Source organism: Asterias amurensis, chromosome 15, assembly GCF_032118995.1.
Source record: "Asterias amurensis chromosome 15, ASM3211899v1".
In the NCBI taxonomy this organism is placed as follows: Eukaryota; Metazoa; Echinodermata; class Asteroidea; order Forcipulatida; family Asteriidae; genus Asterias; species Asterias amurensis.
The window spans coordinates 9,570,383-9,592,554 of record NC_092662.1 but is presented as its reverse complement, the minus strand read 5'-3'; the positions used below and the strand labels follow the sequence as shown (position 1 = coordinate 9,592,554).

Genomic DNA, 22,172 nt, shown 5'->3' with positions numbered 1-22,172 from the left:
TTAACTGATATGCATGCTTATGATGCAATAGTTTAAAATAAAATGATTAAAAACCAAGTCTATTCTTTGCTTTTTTAGATAATGAGAGTCCAAATGTCACATGTCCAATGAACATAAAAGTCCTGCATGAAATGAGTCAAGGAAACGTCAGTTGGTCACCGATGCCAAAAGCTACTGATGTTGTTGATGGTGTAATTGATCCAATCAATATTACATGTGTTAATGGTGAAGGCATAATGGTGACGTCAGGCAGTCTATTCAAAGTAGGAACCACAACAGTGACATGCACAGCAGTTGACTCTTCGGAAAATATTGGAACTTGCTCCTTTGAGATCTCTGTTAGTGGTGAGTGATGTGTTGGGTATTCCCCCTTAAGACTAAAGACCCTTTTCAGATGTGTCCGCTTGGACTCCCTTAGGTGGCTTTTTAATACTGACTCAACAGTAAGCAAACCAGACTCAGTAAGTGAGTCCTGACTGAACACACTCAGACACTTGGACGACTAAAGATCTGACGATAAGGTTAACTAAATACCGCCAATTGTAGACTTTATCCAAATCCCGTTCTCGTGTGGGAGGTCCCTAAGCATACCGCTGCCTTCAATGTAGCTATTGTGGTCCAGAGAATGGGACTTGACGAGGTCGTTTCTTACTCTGCACGTTGTTATTGGAAAATCTCCCCAAATGGGGAGATGTACAAAACCAATGGGAGTGTGGAAGCGCTGCCATAATATTCATTCAATATTCATTATTCTCTGTGACATCACAGTGCAAGACACTGAAGTGCACGCGTCTGTAGTTCCTAACCCCACAAATATTAAATGACCTACGGCCTTCAGAATGTCCAGTATTGTAGAGGATGAAGTTTTCTGTGAGGTATTTTGGTGCTTGACCATGAAGTCATTTGTGGACATACATGTACAGGAGGATTTGGATACGAGTTGGACGCGCCAGAACCGGCAGCCCCTCGCGATTTGGTCTCCGCAAATTTCCTCATTTCATCGAATTTGGCCTTCTGTCGATCTTCTGTCGATCTTCGAACTCTAACAGTAGTTGTGCTTCACACCTACGGTGAAACTGATAAACCTTTTGGATCCAGTATTGCTCAAGATCACTGTGTATTCTGCTTGCATTTTTCTGATCGTCATACAAACATGCAAGGACCGCCATGACACACCTTGTGCATGTATTGTGGAGCTGCAGTCTGCTTGCACTTGCAGCTATTTGTACTGAGCCAGTCATGTCAAACTCACTGCAGCACATACTGCACTATGACAGCAACAGCCTAAGGGATATCAGAGCCAACATGACTCCTCAACAGCTAACATTACCCAGAGACGTGTTTGCTTCTATCAAGAGCCATGGAATCGGTAAGTGGCGTCGTGTTCACAGGGTTTGTCGGGCTGGTAAGCAAAAAGTCAGAGGATATTCTACAATTGATATTCATAATCAGCGTCACAGTTGTAATGCACTTATGACAAAACTTGGTTTGCTGAATTGCCAGTCGGCATGTAATAAAGCTAGCTTGATCAAGGACCACATTATAGACCACGACATTGATATATTGGCTCTCACAGAAACCTGGTTTAAATCCGAGAATGACCAAAACAGTGCAAACTTATCCCCCAAGGGTTACAACCTTGTCCACACCCACAGAAAAGGCAGGAGAGGAGGTGGTGTTGCCCTGCTGTGTAAATCGGGACTCACCGCGTCTGTTTCTAAGCAACCACCTGACAACCAGACGCAATCCCCTTCTTCCTTTGAACACATCACAGTTGACACTATCCACAACAATCACCACTTAAGTGTCACTGTTCTTTACAAACCTCCACCTTCACAGCGACGTCGAGTCCCATTCAGTCGGTTCATAGAAGAATTCACTGAGCTACTGAATCAGCAGGTGCTCTTCAACGGAACTCCCATTATTCTGGGTGATTTTAACATTCACTGGGACAACAATACATCCGAAACTAATCACTTCCGAGACCTTCTTCAGCAGTATGGTATGCAGCAATTGGTGAATTTCAAAACACACACATCTGGCCATACCATTGATCTCGTGATTGTTCGCCAATCAGACAACCTCTTCAAGTCAATTCTTTCATCTGAGTTTGTGTCTGACCACTGTGCGGTCCACTGCCTCCTGGATCTCCACAAACCGCAGCACACTAAAAGACTGGTATCCTACCGCAAAATCAAATCCATTAACTTGGAAAGCTTTAGGAATGACGTCATCGCCTCTTCCATTTGTACTGATCCCGCCACCACACTTGATGACCTCACTGATCAGTATAATTCCGTCCTTGCCCAACTTGTCAACTCCCATGCCCCAATAAAGACTTGTCAGATCGTCGAACGGCCCGCAGTCCTGTGGTACAACAAAGATATCGCTATCGCCAAGCAACGGCGCCGCCAACTGGAAAGAAAGTGGCGGACAACCAACCTCAAGATTGACCATGATATGTTCAAGTCACAGCGGGATAAGGTCAAACATATTTTTACTGCTGCTAAGTCAAAATACTATCATGGACAAATCCGCGACTGTCAGGGTAACCAGAAATCCCTATTTCAGATAACAAACCGCCTCATGAACAGGAAACCAACACCCAAGCTACCTGTTCATTCATCCCTCAAAGAACTCGTGACCAGGTTCTCCGGCTATTTTACCGACAAGATCCAGCAAATTAGAGACGGTCTACAGCCAGAGAGTTATGGACCCTCCATACCTGCATCTTCAGACAACCTTGAAAATCTGCAGCCCTGTCAGGATGTGCTCACTTCATTCACCCTGGCCTCGGAACTCGAGATTGCTAAACTCATTAGGGCCTCCCCCACAAAATCATGCTCGCTGGACCCACTATACCTACATCTTTGGTCAAGGCAAGCTTGGAAACAATTGTGGGTCATATAACCAAGATCACGAACATGTCACTCAGCACTGGTAGTTTTCCGAGATGTTTTAAAACGGCTCTGGTTACCCCAGCCATCAAGAAACAAGCCCTGGACTCTAATGACTTGAACAATTATCGTCCTATATCCAACCTGTCTTTTGTGTCAAAGGTCGTCGAGAAGGTAGTAGCAAGCAGGTTAAATGCACATGTAGATCGACATGAGTTGCACGAGAGCCAACAATCTGCTTACAAGCAATTTCATAGTGTCGAGACTGCCCTCTTAAAAGTCCACAACGACATCATGTGTGCAGTTGACAACAAAAAGGTTGTACTGCTAGTCTTGCTCGATCTCTCGTCGGCCTTTGACACAATTGACCACAAATTATTGCTTCACAGATTGTATAATTATTTTGGCATCCAAGGCTCTGCCCTATCCTGGTTTAAGTCTTATCTACATGATCGTTCTCAGATCATCAAAATACAAGACGAGGCTTCGGCTTTGGCCAAGGTTCCTTACGGAATACCTCAGGGCTCTGTCCTCGGCCCGGTGCTTTCACACTTCACACTTCGCCTCTTGGTCAAATTGCTCGTAACCATGGTTTACAATATCACTTTTACGCAGACGACTCTCAATTATACACTACATTCTGCCCCACTGTCACAGGTGATGATTCCAAAGTGCTTGATGTACTCACTAACTGCCTCACTGATATCCAAACATGGATGTCAGTTAATTTTCTCAAATTCAATCCTCATAAGACTGAGTTTCTTGTCATATCTTCCCCCTCACTTCCGACACAAGGTACAAATACAGGACATACAGGTTGGGGATGCTCATGTTCAACCAAGCTCAGATGCCCGCAACCTAGGCGTGCTTTTTGACCAAAGCATGGACCTCAAGAAGCACGTCTCTAATACCTGTCGGACCTCTTACATGTTCCTTAGGCGTATAGCTGCAATTCGACACTTACTACTAGCGCAGCAGAACAGCTTATTCATGCTTTTATCACTAGTAGGCTTGACTTCTGCAATAGTCTCCTGGCCGGGCTTCCTAAAAACACACTTCATCACCTACAATCTGTCCAAAATGCCGCAGCAAGATTACTGACCGGTACCAAAATATCTTCACACATTTCTCCTATTCTACACAATCTCCACTGGTTACCCATTCATTCCAGAATCCAATACAAGATCATCCTTCTGACATTCAAGGCTCTCCATGGACTATCCCCTACCTACATACAGAACATGATTCGGCCCCGTAGTGCCAGGCCGGGTCTGAGGTCATCTGGCAGCATGCTCTATGTTCCTCTGACCCGTTTATCCAGCTATGGGGACAGGGCATTCAGTAACATTTCACCACGCCTCTGGAACTCTCTGCCTCAACATCTCAAGGACACACATGACATCTCTCGATTCCAACATTCTCTCAAAACCTGGTCGAGATTTACACCCAAATGTTTGACAGTAGCAGAGGGGTTGATGGATATGTCATCTAAATCGAGCTGGATGTTGGGAAGTGTTTTAAGAACCCTGGGAGAGGTGAACACCATAAATTCAGTTTTGGCTTGACCTAGAACCTTGGGGTCAAACTCGGTATAAAGTTGGGTGTCATCGGCATAGACATGGAAATTAATATTATGGTATCTGATGATGTCGCCAATGGGATGAGTGTACATGATAAATCCCTGTGGTCCTATAACAGGGCCCTGCTGTATGGACCTTTAAGAACATGGTTATCAGATACTGCATTTCTAATGGACACTTTGGTACAGCGATCATTTAGGTAAGACTGGAACCATGCAAGGGCAACACCTGTGATACCAAAACGCGTCTCAAGCCTATCCAAAAGAATATGATGATCAATTGAATCAAAGGCTGCAGACATACATATCGAATAAAACCATTAGAACAACTTTGTTTTTGTCAAGAGAATGTGAAATGTCAGTTTTGACCTTAAGGCCGTTTCTGTGCTGTGGTGTGCTTTATAGGCGGATTGAAATTTCTCATCAAAGTTGTTGTTGTTGACGTGGTTTGGGACTTGACATGATGCAGCCTTTTCAGTGAGTTTGGTAAGGAATTTACTATTAGAAATCGGGCGAAAGCTATTTGAGTACATTGCAATTCATGGTAGGTTTCTCAAAGCACAGGTGTGATGATGGACTGCTTTAATGATTCAGGAAAAACACGGGACGTATTCATAAGTGAATACATATCAGGCACTGCGGCATCGTCAAGTCCCTGGTCCCGTGTGCGGCACAGGTTGGAGAATGCAGAACATCACAAAACAAGAGTTTTGCTGAGATTGGCATGGGATTGGGACTTTAGTCAAGTCTAAGCGAATTGTTACTCTAGGGTCATTGCAGCACTTTGACGGTGTGCCAGCCTGGCCAATGAACTCTGCTACAGGATAGCATAGGCATTATTTTCAAATGTGTTCCTGTTGGGGGCCACACATGTGCCAAATTTAGTATACTGGGGGCCAGTACTACTTCTGCCCATCACAAGCTGAGCTGCCAGTGTTTTGTAGTTAATGCAGCTCCCTCAGCCTGTTAAAAAAATGAACTGCATGCCCAATCCATAGAGAAAAACATTACAAATTTTACAACATTAACTTTCTGAGCAAGAAAGATTCTTTAGCTTTTACCTCTCCACACTATTAACAGGGTCGCATTACACTAAAGTAAAAAGATTTGTTGGTGCATTCAGTAATATTGTTTATGAAAAAGACTGTTAAACGTGGTATTGAGAATAACATTAGTTGCTGGAAAAGCCCCTAGGCCAGTCCTTTCTGAAAAGATTTTTTTTTACAAAAATCGAAAAATAGTAAATAGTAATTTTTTCAAGATGGCCGCTAAGTATTTCAAATCAAACAGGCAACATATTCTTCAGTTTGAACCCACCGCAAACTTATTTTATACCTATTTGTTGCATGAGGACCTGTGTTAACACTATGAATAGGGTCGGATTACTTTAAAGTAAAAAGATTGGTTGCTGCATTAACTAATATTGTATTATGAAAAAGACTGTTACACATGGTATAGAGCATAACATTAGTTTCAGGAAAAACTCCTAGGCCATGTCCTTTTGAAAAGATTTTTTTTTACAAAAATTGAAAAATAGTAAATAGTAAAAAAGAAACAGATGCGGCCTCAAAAAATGATGCGGGCGGGGACGATCAACTGGTCAAATCTTTGTTCCATCGTCATGCAACGTTGTAAGTAGACTGGTCCTTAATTGTTTATATGAACAATGTACTATGACTCTGCATGGGGGGGGGGGGGTTGTGACCACTGGGGGCATCCTCCAACTGCTTCATCAATACAAATGTCAGCCGGACCATATGTCAGCCGGACCAAGATGAGCAACAAGTTGACAGAGCGGGGGATGTTTGTGACTTGACTGGGCATCCTCCAACTGCTTTGTCGACATTCAAATGTCACCTGGACTGTCTGAAGTGAAAGAGGGGTTGACAGAGCGGGGTTGGGGGGGGGGGGAGAATTTGTGACCACTCGGGCAGCTTGTCAATACAAATCTTGAGATAAACCAGGAGCCAAGGGAGCGGGGGGGGGGGGGGGGGGGGGGGGGGGGGGTGGGAGTTTGTGCCCACTCGGGACATCCTCCAACTGCTTCATCTACGTGTGTATATCATGATTTCGCTTGGGGCCATAGCCTTGCTTGATACACAGATGTGACAAGTGAAACCTGTATGGTTTTGTTTTTCCCTGTTAATTTGCTCAATTCTCTTTAATTTTAAGAAAGAGGTAGTTCTCCATGGTTTTACTTTACAGCAAGCCCAAGTGGAGAATTTATTTTTTATCTGGATTTTTTTCCCAGAAGTTCAAGTTTTTCCTTGCTTGAATTTGTTTACATTGTTTTTTATGCCTGTTGTTATCGGTTATGAGTGTTGGTACGTGTACAGTGACAGTGTGTAGTTGTTAGTTTCAGTTTCATGACCGATGGTTTACAGAGGTATTACAAGAAGAGTAAAGGAACACGTTGCCTTGGATCAGTCGAAATGGTCTATAAAAAGCGTTTATTACCATGTTATAAAATGATGGTTGGAAAGATGTTTAAAAAGTAGAATACAATGATCGACACAAATTTGCCTCAAAATAGGGTGGTTTTCCTTTTAACTTTGTGAACTAACGCGGTTGGCCATTTGTGGGAGTCAAAAATGACTCCCATAAATAGCCGAACCATGTTAGTCGACGTGGTAAAAGGAAAACCGTGCAATTTCGAGGTGTGTTTGTGTGGATCATTGTATTCTACTTTTACAACATCTTTCTACCCATATAGATTTTGTTAAAACCGGTTACAGATGCTTTTCAAAGACCAACTCAACCGATCCAAGGCAACATGTTCCTTTACGTTTTTACATTTGTTCAACGTTTTTTTTTATTGTAACAAGTTTGTCAAATACATGTAACAAATGAAAAGAAAATGATTCTTTCTTATAGATAATGAAGCTCCTACATTCACATGTCCAACTGCTCTTTCCATGAATGTGAGTAATGGAGCAGCAGTGTCCACTGTCACTTGGTCACTAACAGCCAGTGATACTGTTGATGGTGATGTTACAACCAATGTTGTATGTGAAGACGGTATGGGTAATACGGTGATGTCAGGTGACACATATGCAGTAGGCTTAACAACAGTGACATGCAGAGTTGATGATACTGCACTGAATGAAGGAACATGCACATTTAGCATAACTGTTATAGGTAAGTACGTATGGCCTGCTTGTGTTTGATCTCTGGAACCCTTCTCTCTTTTGCTGTGTGGCCTCATTGAGCGTCTTTTACATATGTTGTAATGGTACATGCTCTACTGGAGTGTCATTATTTGTTCCACCTACATGGTACTTTTGGCCACACCTATGCACATCTAACGTACTGTAGCTGTTCTTAAAGCCTCTAGACCCTTTCGGTACACACAAAAAAGTTCACAGGATTACAAATAACCTACAGGGTTTACAGAAGGTAGTGGTCATGGTGGTGAAAGACTTCTCTTGAAATAATATTCCATGAAATGCTTTATTTTTTGAGAAAACGGTAAAACAATATCAATTCTCAATAGCGAGAATTACGGATTTATTTTAAACACATGTCATGACACGGCAAAACGCACGGATACAAGGGTGGGTTTTCCTGTTATATTCTCCTGACTCCGATGACCAATTGAGCCTAAATTTTCCATATTATTCCATATCTATCGGCATAATCAGTCCGGTACAATGCCTAATCAGGGAACAATTTTCTCGTTTTGGCAACATGTACCCTGATCAGGAAACATTCATTCTCCAGTACAACTGTCTCCAATTATGGAGACATTTAAAATGTTTCCTGATCAGGACACATTTGTCAAAGTTCATAGTGTCTCCAAAATAGGTAACACTTCAAATGTTACCTGATCAGGAAACTTTTGGCAAAGTGTACAGTGTCTCCACAACAGGAAACACTACTAACATTTCCAAATCAGGAAACTTTTTTCATCTTGTGTAGTGTTTCTAAATCAGGGAACAAATAGTATCCTGATTAGGAAACATTCCCCTTCAATCAGGAATTTCTTTAAAAGAAATTAAAAATCTTTAGGAAGTGCTCCAGAGTGCCCCAGAATAAATAATTAAATAAACAACGACAATAATAATACTAGACATGTGTTGTTTGTAAATTACAAACAAAAGGTGTTAGGTGCGTTTTTATAATTTAGTAACCCTTTCCCGATCTGTTTGAAGCACTGTATACTCAGTACTTTTGCAAGTTTTGTAAAAAACTAAAAAATGAAATCATAATATAAAAACAATTAACAAACAAATGTTACACCTTGCTTTGTTGTCAAGATTTGTAATAATAAATGACCAAAATTGGAAATATTGCCAAAACAAAATGATGACGTCATCATGACGTCATTTCGTGTTCAAGAAGTTAACGTTCTTGACTTACAATACACCAAGTTTCACCTCAGTCGAACTTTTGGTTTTCGCTTTGAAAAGTGCACCTTTAAAGCAATATGACGACCTCATCAAGCTACGTAAGACTCCACAGATATGTTGCTATTATGAAGGAGATTATGTACACCTTTTTGAAACAATTGTCCTTAACTCTGACAAAACATCTAGCCATCTAACTTTGTTAATCTGCCGCTAGAGAGCGCACTTAATTTTTTGGTGACTCTGATCAGTATTATTTATTTAAATAAAACTTTTGCCAGACTTGTATTATGTGATTGTATAGCATCAAAAGGTGCACACTTCAACCTAAGAGCCGTTAAATAACGCCGTGTTCAAAGCAATTTACAGTCACTTCCGGTTAAGACAGATCAAAAGGTCAAGAAAAGGTTACCAACATATCCATTTTTTTGAAGTTTGTAAAACCCTTTCATATGATGTATAGATTGTCAAAATAGCTTTTAAAATGTGGTTGAGGAAATATGAACTTATGAAGTATTGACGACTGAAGAGCAGACTAACTAACGGAATGGGAAATGTTGAACGCCTCGAACACAGACAATAACGAACTTTACATCACGCGCTATATGGGGCCGGATGAGCACATGAAAACACTACACGTGTTGTATGCGTACAATCTTTACATACGACCAATGGGGACATTTCGTAGTTCTTTATGCATGATTTTGTGAATTTTCAACCTCGAGTTTGAACCGGAAGACAAGATCAAAATGGGGTCATGTCTGCGAAGCGTTTACACAGCTTTTAACGACCTTTCCGATGATGTGTATTAATTGTAAAAATCCATTATGTAGATCAAAAGTTATGATTTTTTGACATAATAAACTTTTAATATTTACAACTCATTAACGTATGACGTCATCATGACGTAACTTCAACGGTTTCCTCTCCTATTGAATATCTAACTATGTGTGAAGTTTCAAGTTCATACGAGCTTGGAAATGGTGCTTTTGTTAACGGACAAGGGATGCTGAGGAGAAGAAGAAGAAGAAGTATGAAGAAAACTAAGAAAAAGACGAACAATAATAAGAGGTGTTCTGGGCTGTTGGCCCGAACACCTAATAATTGGGTCCGAGGGCCCCCCAAGTAGTCAAAGGTGAAGATGCTCTCTGGAGAAAAATGATTGTAACGTTTGTGTTTTGTACCGTCTCTTTAAATTTGATTTGTTTAAACATGCAGTACATAAGAATAAAACATGCAGTACATATAAAATAACACAGTTGGTTAAGAGTGTGTAAAGCACTACAGTAAGTAATACTGTGGGTAAAAAAGTAAGGAGTGATACTTGGTTCCTTTTCAGCCTTTCACTTTACATTTAATCCAGCTGATCACGCTTCTGCCATTGCTAAAGCAAGATGTCAAATCTTGGGCTTTGCCCAACAAACTCTCTCTGAATAACTCAAAAACTGAGATTTTATTTTTAAGATCTTGTTTCATAAAAATTTCTACGCCACCCTTACATATTGCCCAGTCTGCCATTATTGAACCATCTGAATTTGCCTGTAACCTCGGTGTAATTATGGATTCTTCATTGTGCATTGAGTAGACAAGTGTGTTGATAATGTTTGCAAAGGAGCTCTCCTGGCTATCAGGAGTATAATAATGATAACAAAACGGAAATTTATATTGCGCATACAACTGCGCAAAGTGCGCATTACAAGGTATACAAAAAATGCAGAGAAAAAATGAAAAAACAAATACACAAACAGAGCAAGAATGAATTAAATGGGTGAAGTAAACAAATGGGTTTTTAACTAAAATTTAAATAAATTAAGTGATGAAGAAGACTCGCCGCTACCTGGATGAAGCTTCAACCCTTCATCTTGTTCTCGCTTTCGCCACAATTAAAATTCAGCCAGTACACAACACTGCTGCTCGCCTTGTTTCTTGCTTGCCTCGCTCTCCCCATACCAATACTAATTGTTGCATCGGCTCCCAGTTAAGTTTCGTATAATTTATTTATATTTTTGTTTAACTTTCAAAGCTCAATATGTCAATCTCCTGCTCATTCTGAACTTGTTCACCACTATTCCCCTACTTGGATTTAACGTTCTTTCTCAAGTCATTCCTTACCACAACAAGAGCTTCTTCCATTTTTTATGGTCGAAGATCATTTTCTTACGCTGCGCGCTCCTTTTCTTTGGAATAGTTTTCCTGTGCATAGTTCTTTACACTGTATTAAATCTCTGTTAAAAACTCATTTTTTTGAAGCTGCTTATTTTATTTGTAATCTGCTTTTACTTGTAGTGTATATTTCACTTTAATACTTTATTGTTTTCTTTATGCGCTTAGAGGCTTTTGGTTTAGGCGCTTTACAAATGTCTTTGTTTTTACTATTGTTATTCATGGTTATATTTTGCGCATGATCAGTTTGAACTGTGTGTGCATTTTCTTCACATTGTTTGCTCTCTTTTTAAAGGGCATTTTTATAAGCTTGTCGGGCTGGGTTTGAGCGCTTGAGAGGTCGCCAACTTCGTCCCAGTCAGAAGCGAGTTCAAATCGAGTTCCATGGTCTCAATTTACTGAACGATTTACAATGAGTAAGCGGGCAGGTGGGTTCATGAACCAGATCCATTGTAAGATGTTGAGATGCAATTAATTGTGTTGGAAAGGAAGAGCGAAATGTAGCCTGCACAGAAATTTTGTGAATAGGGAAGACAGTGTACGTTGTGTAGCCAGAAAGACAGTTCTTGATTGCCTTTTTGCCAGGGCATGGGTGCATCAAACAACTTTGTTACTATACATTTCACTGAAGTTTGGATTATTTGTTGCTTTTATAGGTTCATTTAATGTTTATATTATCTGTTTCACATGCTTTTAAAAGTCCTATTAACTAGTGTGGGCCAGAGTAGAGTTTGCCCCAGGCATCATTGTTAGTGTGTACACTGTACCATAGGGCAAGGACTGTACTGTATGTGCATGTGGTGAGATTCACTAGACCCCCACTGAGATTCTCTTACAACCAGTTTTCTTATCTTAATTATCATCTCTCACTTGTGCACTATGCTACATGTACATGATGTGTATGTGGGAACAGGAAGCTTTGTTGGTATTGTTTATGCCTTTAGCCTGGTTCATAAAACCATAGAGTCCTTACTCTATGATAAAACAGTAGAGTTGGCAAGGTATGGAAATCAAATTCAGGGAAATTTACTTCTTTCTCGAAAACTACTCCACTTCAGAGGGAGCCTTTTCTCACAATGTTTTATACTACCAACCTCTCCCAATTACTTGTTAACAAGTAAGGTTTTATGCTAATAAAGATTTTGAGTAATTACCAATAGTGTCCAGTCAGGTTATCAGTAGTTGTTAAGTTTAAAGTGATACTCTGAGGATTGAATAGCATTTGGTTTTTCTATATCTTACAACTTATTTTTTATTGTAATGCTTTTCGTTTTTGAAGATACTTACATGTACATGTATATCTGTTATTTTCATGTACTATTTAACAAAACTTAAACTTGGACAAATCTCTCCTTTGGCAAAAAAAACAACCCTTTTTTCTTTCTTGTACTAAAAAGTCGGTATATGACCATAGCCTATGGACACCCCAATTCCCATACAGAGGTCTTGAATGATATCTCATTATAAAACAATTAGATGCGGTCCAGGCATGGTTAAACTTCTTTTGCCATTTGGCCATCATCTACATACAAATTTTCTACCCAGCCTCTTTTTAGCCACTGTGGAAACAATTTCCTGCACACAAGTTTACTCAACATTAGTTGGTTGGCCAGTGACTGTTTGAGCAAACCTGTGGCTGGACAATAATTTACTCTGTCTGTCTTTCTCTGTCCCCCCCCCCCAAACTCCCACCTTCTGTTAACCCTAGGAGTGTTCTACCTCCATGGTTAAAGGATCAAGCTGCCTTAGACCGGTCGTGTTGGTCTTTGAAAAGCGTTACCATTTGCTATAAAATGCATGGTTGGAAAGATGTTCTAAAGGTTAAATACAATGATCCACACAAATATGCCTTGAAATTGCGTGGTTTTCATACGGTCGGCCATTTATGGTAGTCAAATTTTTGTCTCTGGTAAATGGCCGACCGTGTTAGTGCGCAAAGCAAAAGGAAAACCACGCAATGTTGAGGCAAATGTGTGTGGATCGTTGTATTCTAATTTAAAACAACTTTCCAACCATTTGCATTTTATACACAAACGGTTACAAATGCTTTTTATACTGCCAACCTGTCCGATCCAAGGCAACATGTCCCTTTAATCATCTGACCTCCCATGTCATAAAAACAAATCGTTGAATAAGAACTAATGCCTTGTACTTCTCATACATAAAATATGACATATCACATCTTATGAGAAAATACAACATCGTTGTTGGAATGTTTCTAGGCATACGTCATATATGGTAAACTTCATGGAAGATGTATGCTGTTCCTCACCACACTTTCTCCCCCCCCCCCATTACCCCCATACCATCCATCTAACGCCCTTCCCTCTCTCTTCAGTCACTATCTTCATTTAAAAACAAAAACACAACTCCAACGGTTTTAGAGTTGCCTGTCCCATAAAAGTACTCCTCATTTTCCAACGATTGCGCCGATACCTTAACTACCTCTTTGCATTAACAAAGTTGTTTGGTGCACCCATGTCCTGGAAAAACAAAACAATCAGTGTCTTTGTGGCTACACTGTCTTCCCTATTCACAACATTTCTCTGCAGGCTGGCTACATGTAGGATTTTGCTCTTCCTTTCCAAACAAAATTTGTCATTTTTAGGGTCACACTAACTCTAGTGAAAACAAAAGGATGGCTTTCCTCAGGAATTTTGCACTAGCAATTTAAAAAACGACTACATTTAAGACTGAAACATTTCCCTTGAAACTAATCATTTTCCCTAATTATTGTCAGTTATGTTTGTTTGCTTGTTGGTTTGTTAAAAAGAAGTGCCAGACTTAGGCCTTTGTTCTCCTACTTGGATCATTCTGAAATATAAGACTGGAAAACTGTGTTGGTAAAGTGCATTCTAGAGGACATGTACAGTACATGCCATGTACATGTAAGTTTATTTGAAATTCAGCTGGTATTGCTCTGGCATGTGTGGCACTGGTAATAGTATTCAGGGATTTGGTTTCAGGGACCATCATAACCATACCTTACTACAGGGGGGCAGTGACTGTTAGTAATAGGTTATATAATGGAGCTCTGTGGTCAGGCAGAATAAACAATGTACAGGGGCCTAACCTTTCTCTATGTTAAAACACAGGGATGAAGCTAATAATGGGCATGATGGATATTTTGTGTGGGTCACAGGATCACACTGCCTATATTCAACACAACTTTTACCAAGATTACAAATATAATCAGCTCAGTGGTAGTTTAAAACAAAAATGTCTTTTTGCTTTATGCTCAGATTTTGTTGAATGACACTAACAGTCTCTACCACATGAAATTTTTATTCTGATTTCTTTGAAATTTCTGTCACTTTGTCCGCCATTAAAAGTTGATTATAATTTATAAGTTGCAATTTCGAAAAAACTTTCAAATAAGTAAGTGATCACTTTGCCACTAAACAAAAACAATTGAGACGCGTGAGACTTGGCATTAGGGGTCTGTCTCATACTCTCACACACCGCAACTATTTTCTTGCGCATTGGGGCCAGACTGGGAAAAAATAAAAGATAATGCACAATCTTAAGATTGTACGCAGTTTTCAGAATTATCAACTTGAGCTGGCATGCAAACAAAGCGCTAATTTGAAGATGGTGCATGCTTTTTGCTCTCTCAGAAGATTCAGCCTACAATTTGGCAATTCGGCGGAGGGCAAAACGTGAATTGCGCACAAGTGTGTCCTGATTTCTAGCAAATTCCTTAAAATGTGCTCCATGAGCGCAGTCTCAACAGGCAGAAGTCGTGAGCGGAGGATTTAATTGGGACATCATTTTAGCCTAGAGTTTATCTTTTAGGGGGGAATAATCTAACGCAATCATACATGTACCGGTACCTCCACATCAACCAGCAAACTGAAGAGGTTTTTAATGCACGTTGAAACTCTTTTTTTTCTCCATAAGTAATTATATGCCAAAAAATAAGATTTTGTTTTTGTCCCGGACAAAGATTTTTTTCTCGGGTGGTTATCCCGTAATCCGAGTTGAAAAAGTAGGTTTTTGTTTTTTCTTCCGAACTTTGCTGCGATCTGTAAAACAACTAATGACCATGGAACGCCCTCCCTGCATTAAAACAACTTTGGCTGATAAGTCTAATCAGACACCACGAGTATGGGCGAGTAGGTACATGTACGTATATCATTTTGGTTTTTAATACAGCGATGGTTGTAAGCACTGTATTATATACTCAGTAATTGTAGACTCAGAACCCGAGTTCTGTGAAAAATCTCACAGGCATATTACTCAGGTGGGATTCAAACCCAAGACCCTTACAATTCTAGAGAAGTGTCATATACCGACTACACTACTGCAACTAGAAGTACTGCAAACGATTTTAAAGATAATAAATTTGCAGCAGGGATAAAGCAAAATATTCATTAGGGTTTTTAAGGTGGATGTGGCAGTTGCTCCTTGGTGTATGTGTGTGTGTACCAGTCACTGAGTGAGTGTCCCCAAGTTGGGTCATGGTCTGAAGGTCACTTGAGTACCTGTGGTGTTGGGTTAACACATAAAATCCACTTAGTTCAGTAATTGAATTATTCATTGTTTACTGTTCCACAAGTGTGGTCTTTCTTGGGCAAAGCATGGGCAATCCTCCATGGACAAAGTAAGCTTGCTGTGAAATTGCTGTGAACACCATCACCCAAAACTAAACAACAGGAGATACCTTTTTGAAGGCAATTGCAGAGAGCATTCAGTAAATTAAAAGTTCTGTAATCTAACATCACAGTAGTTGCAATGGTCAGCCTGAGGTGAAAGTATTTCATGTAGGGCAAACATTTACATGAAGTCTGCTAACTTGGGTGTAGATTGCAAAGGCTAATTGGCTTATCTTGTCAAAGCCATTATTCACACTAAGGTGGCAAAAAGGGGTCAGTTTGTTTATAACCAAGGTTGAACCATGGAGGTATGATTGAACCGCACGCTTGAAACAGAATACAAAACTTTAGTCGCACACACCATTCTACAAAAAGATATATCTGGTTCTTTCAGAAATATTTTGTGTGCAAAATATTGTATATTCAATTGGCCAGTAGCTACAAAATGTATTTTTGCGAGTAATATAACACATCTGCTAAAAACCACAGCCATCAACTTACTGCAGTGATCCAGCTACAGTAAGTAAACAAAACAACAACTTGAAAATACTACCAAAAACAGCAGTCGTATGAATTATTATTGGACTGAAGGGTCAAAATGGAAAAGAAACTGAATTTCACCATAACAACAATTGTTTAGAAAAAAAGAATGATGACTTAAAACGGCAATAACAACGAAACTTTAGCAAACAACATCTGCTCCCGATAGAAGGTAATTGTTTGTGCTTCAAGTAGTTTGAGGTAACCAGTGGATTGCCATGCAAACACAAAAAGTGCCCCTTTTTTCAGTCCTCCAATCGAATTGTTTCCAAGATAGAAGTCTATTTTCATAAACTGTGTACCAGTTTGCTTGCTATACATGTATGTAGTAAAAGGCGCAGAGCCACAGACAGCACACATCAGTTCAACACAAGAAATTCCCTGGCAAAGTTTCCTCTATTTGAGAACTACTCAAATAGTCAGTTGACTTTATACAGTTCTTAGGAAAATATGTTACGCTTTCTAAAAACTATCATTTCTAGTTCTTTGTGTGCAGCCCCTGGTATGATAACACCACATCACAAAAATCAGTGTGCCATCCTTACTTTGAAGTCAAATCTTTAGGCCCTATAAATAAGTTTTAACAACAAAATTCTATAAAATTTCTTCCCAAATCACACAATATTCAAAATTGTTGCTACAAGAAAAAAGGTGTTTCCTAAACAGGATACATGGCACACATGTTTCCATAAATGGAAACAATAAGATGACTCCAGATATGGAAACATCAAGATTGTTCCCAAATCAGGAAACAATTGTAGTGTCTTCAGAATTGGAGACGGGAAATAGTTTCCTGAACAGGGAACAATTTATGCGTCTCCAAAATTGGAGACACTTCACAATGTTTCCAAAACAGGCAACATCCAAGATGTAAAGTGACTGTGTTTCCTTTTTAGGAAACGTTTGTGTTAACCCATCTTGTTGTTTTGACATGCAATTTTTAATGGTCCATAACTTTTTATAACAATACATAACGATAATGTGTCAATTTCGTATTTTTGCTTAATGGATGACTGAATAATTTGACAAAGCCCTGAAGCCGTTAGGCATTGTAGACCAAAGTTATGAGAATTTGAATTTTTCTTTGTTGAAAAAAAAGTACGTAATATTGGTAACATGTAAGAAAAATATTTTATTTTAGTTTAATAAGTGTCACTCTAAGTAATTAAATTTCAAAAAAGGTAATAATAATAATGACTGAAAAATTATAAGCAAAATATGTTTTTTGTGATTTGCTTCCTGTTTTGGGAGCATGTTGCCTGATCTGGAGACAAACGAAATGTTCCCTGATTAGGCAATGTACCGGACTGATAATGCGCAAATTGCGCAAACTATTCATCAAATTTTCATCAAATGGATAAGCCAATTGCACAAACCACAAACCATTCCTGCGATAGGCACACGGTTGCACGTTGCACAAACTATTCCTGCAAGATCGACTGATTGTGAAAGATTGGTTGCTGCATTCACTAATATTGTATTATGAAAAAGACTGTTACACGTGGTATAGAGCATATAACATTAGTTTCGGGAAAAACTCCTAGGCCATGTCCTTTTGAAAAGTTTTTTTTTTACAAAAATTGAAAAATAGTAAATAGTAAAAAAAAAACGGATGCGGCCTCAAAAAATGATGCGGGCGGGGACGATCAACTGGTCAAATCTTTGTTCCATCGTCGTGCAACGTTGTAAGTAGACTGGTCCTTAATTGTTTATATGAACAATGTACTATGACTCTGCATGGAGGGGTGTGACCACTGGGGGCATCCTTCAACTGCTTCTCATCAATACAAATGTCAGCCGGACCAAGATGAGCAACAAGTTGACAGAGCGGGGGATGTTTGTGACTTGACTGGGCATCCTCCAACTGCTTTGTCGACATTCAAATGTCACCTGGACTGTCTGAAGTGAAAGAGGGGTTGACGGAGCGGGGTTGGGGGGGGGGGGAGAATTTGTGACCACTCGGGCAGCTTGTCAATACAAATCTTGAGATAAACCAGGAGCCAAGGGAGCGGGGGGGGGGGGGGTGGGAGTTTGTGCCCACTCGGGACATCCTCCAATTGCTTCATCTACGTGTGTATATCATGATTTCGCTTGGGGCCATAGCCTTGCTTGATACACAGATGTGACAAGTGAAACCTGTATGGTTTTGTTTTTCCCTGTTAATCTGTTCAATTCTCTTTAATTTTAAGAAAGAGGTAGTTCTCCATGGTTTTACTTTACAGCAAGCCCAAGTGGAGAATTTATTTTTTATCTGGATTTTTTTCCTAGAAGTTCAAGTTTTTCCTTGCTTGAGAAATATTTGTTTACATTGTTTTTTATGCCTGTTATTATCGGTTATGAGTGTTGGTACGTGTACAGTGACAATGTGTAGTTGTTAGTTTCAGTTTCATGACCGATGGTTTACAGAGGTATTACAAGAAGAGTTTAAAGGAACACGTTGCCTTGGATCAGTCGAAATGGTCTATAAAAAGCGTTTATTACCATTTGTTATAAAATGATGGTTGGAAAGATGTTTAAAAAGTAGAATACAATGATCGACACAAATTTGCCTCAAAATAGGGTGGTTTTCCTTTTAACTTTGTGAACTAACGCGGTTGGCCATTTATGGGAGTCAAAAATGACTCCCATAAATAGCCGAACCATGTTAGTCGACGTGGTAAAAGGAAAACCGTGCAATTTCGAGGTGTGTTTGTGTGGATCATTGTATTCTACTTTTACAACATCTTTCTACCCATATAGATTTTGTTAAAACCGGTTACAGATGCTTTTCAAAGACCAACTCAACCGATCCAAGGCAACATGTTCCTTTACGTTTTTACATTTGTTCAACGTTTTTTTTTATTGTAACAAGTTTGTCAAATACATGTAACAAATGAAAAGAAAATGATTCTTTCTTATAGATAATGAAGCTCCTACATTCACATGTCCAACTGCTCTTTCCATGAATGTGAGTAATGGAGCAGCAGTGTCCACTGTCACTTGGTCACTAACAGCCAGTGATACTGTTGATGGTGATGTTACAACCAATGTTGTATGTGAAGACGGTATGGGTAATACGGTGATGTCAGGTGACACATATGCAGTAGGCTTAACAACAGTGACATGCAGAGTTGATGATACTGCACTGAATGAAGGAACATGCACATTTAGCATAACTGTTATAGGTAAGTACGTATGGCCTGCTTGTGTTTGATCTCTGGAACCCTTCTCTCTTTTGCTGTGTGGCCTCATTGAGCGTCTTTTACATATGTTGTAATGGTACATGCTCTACTGGAGTGTCATTATTTGTTCCACCTACATGGTACTTTTGGCCACACCTATGCACATCTAACGTACTGTAGCTGTTCTTAAAGCCTCTAGACCCTTTCGGTACACACAAAAAAGTTCACAGGATTACAAATAACCTACAGGGTTTACAGAAGGTAGTGGTCATGGTGGTGAAAGACTTCTCTTGAAATAATATTCCATGAAATGCTTTATTTTTTGAGAAAACGGTAAAACAATATCAATTCTCAATAGCGAGAATTACGGATTTATTTTAAACACATGTCATGACACGGCAAAACGCACGGATACAAGGGTGGGTTTTCCTGTTATATTCTCCTGACTCCGATGACCAATTGAGCCTAAATTTTCCATATTATTCCATATCTATCGGCATAATGCGCAAATTGCGCAAACTATTCATCAAATATTCATCAAATGGATAAGCCAATTGCACAAACCACAAACCATTCCTGCGATAGGCACACGGTTGCACGTTGCACAAACTATTCCTGCAAGATCGACTGATTGTGAAAGATTGGTTGCTGCATTCACTAATATTGTATTATGAAAAAGACTGTTACACGTGGTATAGAGCATAACATTAGTTTCGGGAAAAACTCCTAGGCCATGTCCTTTTGAAAAGTTTTTTTTTTACAAAAATTGAAAAATAGTAAATAGTAAAAAAAAAAACGGATGCGGCCTCAAAAAATGATGCGGGCGGGGACGATCAACTGGTCAAATCTTTGTTCCATCGTCGTGCAACGTTGTAAGTAGACTGGTCCTTAATTGTTTATATGAACAATGTACTATGACTCTGCATGGGGGGGTGTGACCACTGGGGGCATCCTTCAACTGCTTCTCATCAATACAAATGTCAGCCGGACCAAGATGAGCAACAAGTTGACAGAGCGGGGGATGTTTGTGACTTGACTGGGCATCCTCCAACTGCTTTGTCGACATTCAAATGTCAGCTGGACTGTCTGAAGTGAAAGAGGGGTTGACGGAGCGGGGTTGGGGGGGGGGGGAGAATTTGTGACCATTTGGGCAGCTTGTCAATACAAATCTTGAGATAAACCAGGAGCCAAGGGAGGGGGGGGGGGAGTTTGTGCCTACTCGGGACATCCTCCAACTGCTTCATCTACGTGTGTATATCATGATTTCGCTTGGGGCCATAGCCTTGCTTGATACACAGATGTGACAAGTGAAACCTGTATGGTTTTGTTTTTCCCTGTTAATTTGTTCAATTCTCTTTAATTTTAAGAAAGAGGTAGTTCTCCATGGTTTTACTTTACAGCAAGCCCAAGTGGAGAATTTATTTTTTATCTGGATTTTTTTCCTAGAAGTTCAAGTTTTTCCTTGCTTGAGAAATATTTGTTTACATTGTTTTTTATGCCTGTTGTTATCGGTTATGAGTGTTGGTACGTGTACAGTGACAATGTGTAGTTGTTAGTTTCAGTTTCATGACCGATGGTTTACAGAGGTATTACAAGAAGAGTTTAAAGGAACACGTTGCCTTGGATCAGTCGAAATGGTCTATAAAAAGCGTTTATTACCATTTGTTATAAAATGATGGTTGGAAAGATGTTTAAAAAGTAGAATACAATGATCGACACAAATTTGCCTCAAAATAGGGTGGTTTTCCTTTTAACTTTGTGAACTAACGCGGTTGGCCATTTATGGGAGTCAAAAATGACTCCCATAAATAGCCGAACCATGTTAGTCGACGTGGTAAAAGGAAAACCGTGCAATTTTGAGGTGTGTTTGTGTGGATCATTGTATTCTACTTTTACAACATCTTTCTACCCATATAGATTTTGTTAAAACCGGTTACAGATGCTTTTCAAAGACCAACTCAACCGATCCAAGGCAACATGTTCCTTTACGTTTTTACATTTGTTCAACGTTTTTTTTTATTGTAACAAGTTTGTCAAATACATGTAACAAATGAAAAGAAAATGATTCTTTCTTATAGATAATGAAGCTCCTACATTCACATGTCCAACTGCTCTTTCCATGAATGTGAGTAATGGAGCAGCAGTGTCCACTGTCACTTGGTCACTAACAGCCAGTGATACTGTTGATGGTGATGTTACAACCAATGTTGTATGTGAAGACGGTATGGGTAATACGGTGATGTCAGGTGACACATATGCAGTAGGCTTAACAACAGTGACATGCAGAGTTGATGATACTGCACTGAATGAAGGAACATGCACATTTAGCATATTTGTTATAGGTAAGTACGTATGGCCTGCTTGTGTTTGATCTCTGGAACCCTTCTCTCTTTTGCTGTGTGGCCTCATTGAGCGTCTTTTACATATGTTGTAATGGTACATGCTCTACTGGAGTGTCATTATTTGTTCCACCTACATGGTACTTTTGGCCACACCTATGCACATCTAACGTACTGTAGCTGTTCTTAAAGCCTCTAGACCCTTTCGGTACACACAAAAAAGTTCACAGGATTACAAATAACCTACAGGGTTTACAGAAGGTAGTGGTCATGGTGGTGAAAGACTTCTCTTGAAATAATATTCCATGAAATGCTTTATTTTTTGAGAAAACGGTAAAACAATATCAATTCTCAATAGCGAGAATTACGGATTTATTTTAAACACATGTCATGACACGGCAAAACGCACGGATACAAGGGTGGGTTTTCCTGTTATATTCTCCTGACTCCGATGACCAATTGAGCCTAAATTTTCCATATTACTCCATATCTATCGGCATAATGCGCAAATTGCGCAAACTATTCATCAAATATTCATCAAATGGATAAGCC

At 39.6% G+C, this 22,172-nt stretch overlaps 1 protein-coding gene across 1 annotated transcript in view; it reads left to right on the top strand.

Moving 5' to 3' along the window:
• Positions 1-22,172, top strand: part of LOC139948325 (uncharacterized) — a 161,774-nt gene that overhangs the window by 121,983 nt on the left and 17,619 nt on the right. Inside the window, exons 18-21 of the mRNA XM_071946451.1 lie at positions 79-345; positions 7,351-7,614; positions 19,021-19,284; positions 21,360-21,623. Of these exons, the coding sequence (XP_071802552.1) occupies positions 79-345; positions 7,351-7,614; positions 19,021-19,284; positions 21,360-21,623 (1,059 nt within the window). The remainder of the gene's footprint in view (positions 1-78; positions 346-7,350; positions 7,615-19,020; positions 19,285-21,359; positions 21,624-22,172) is intronic.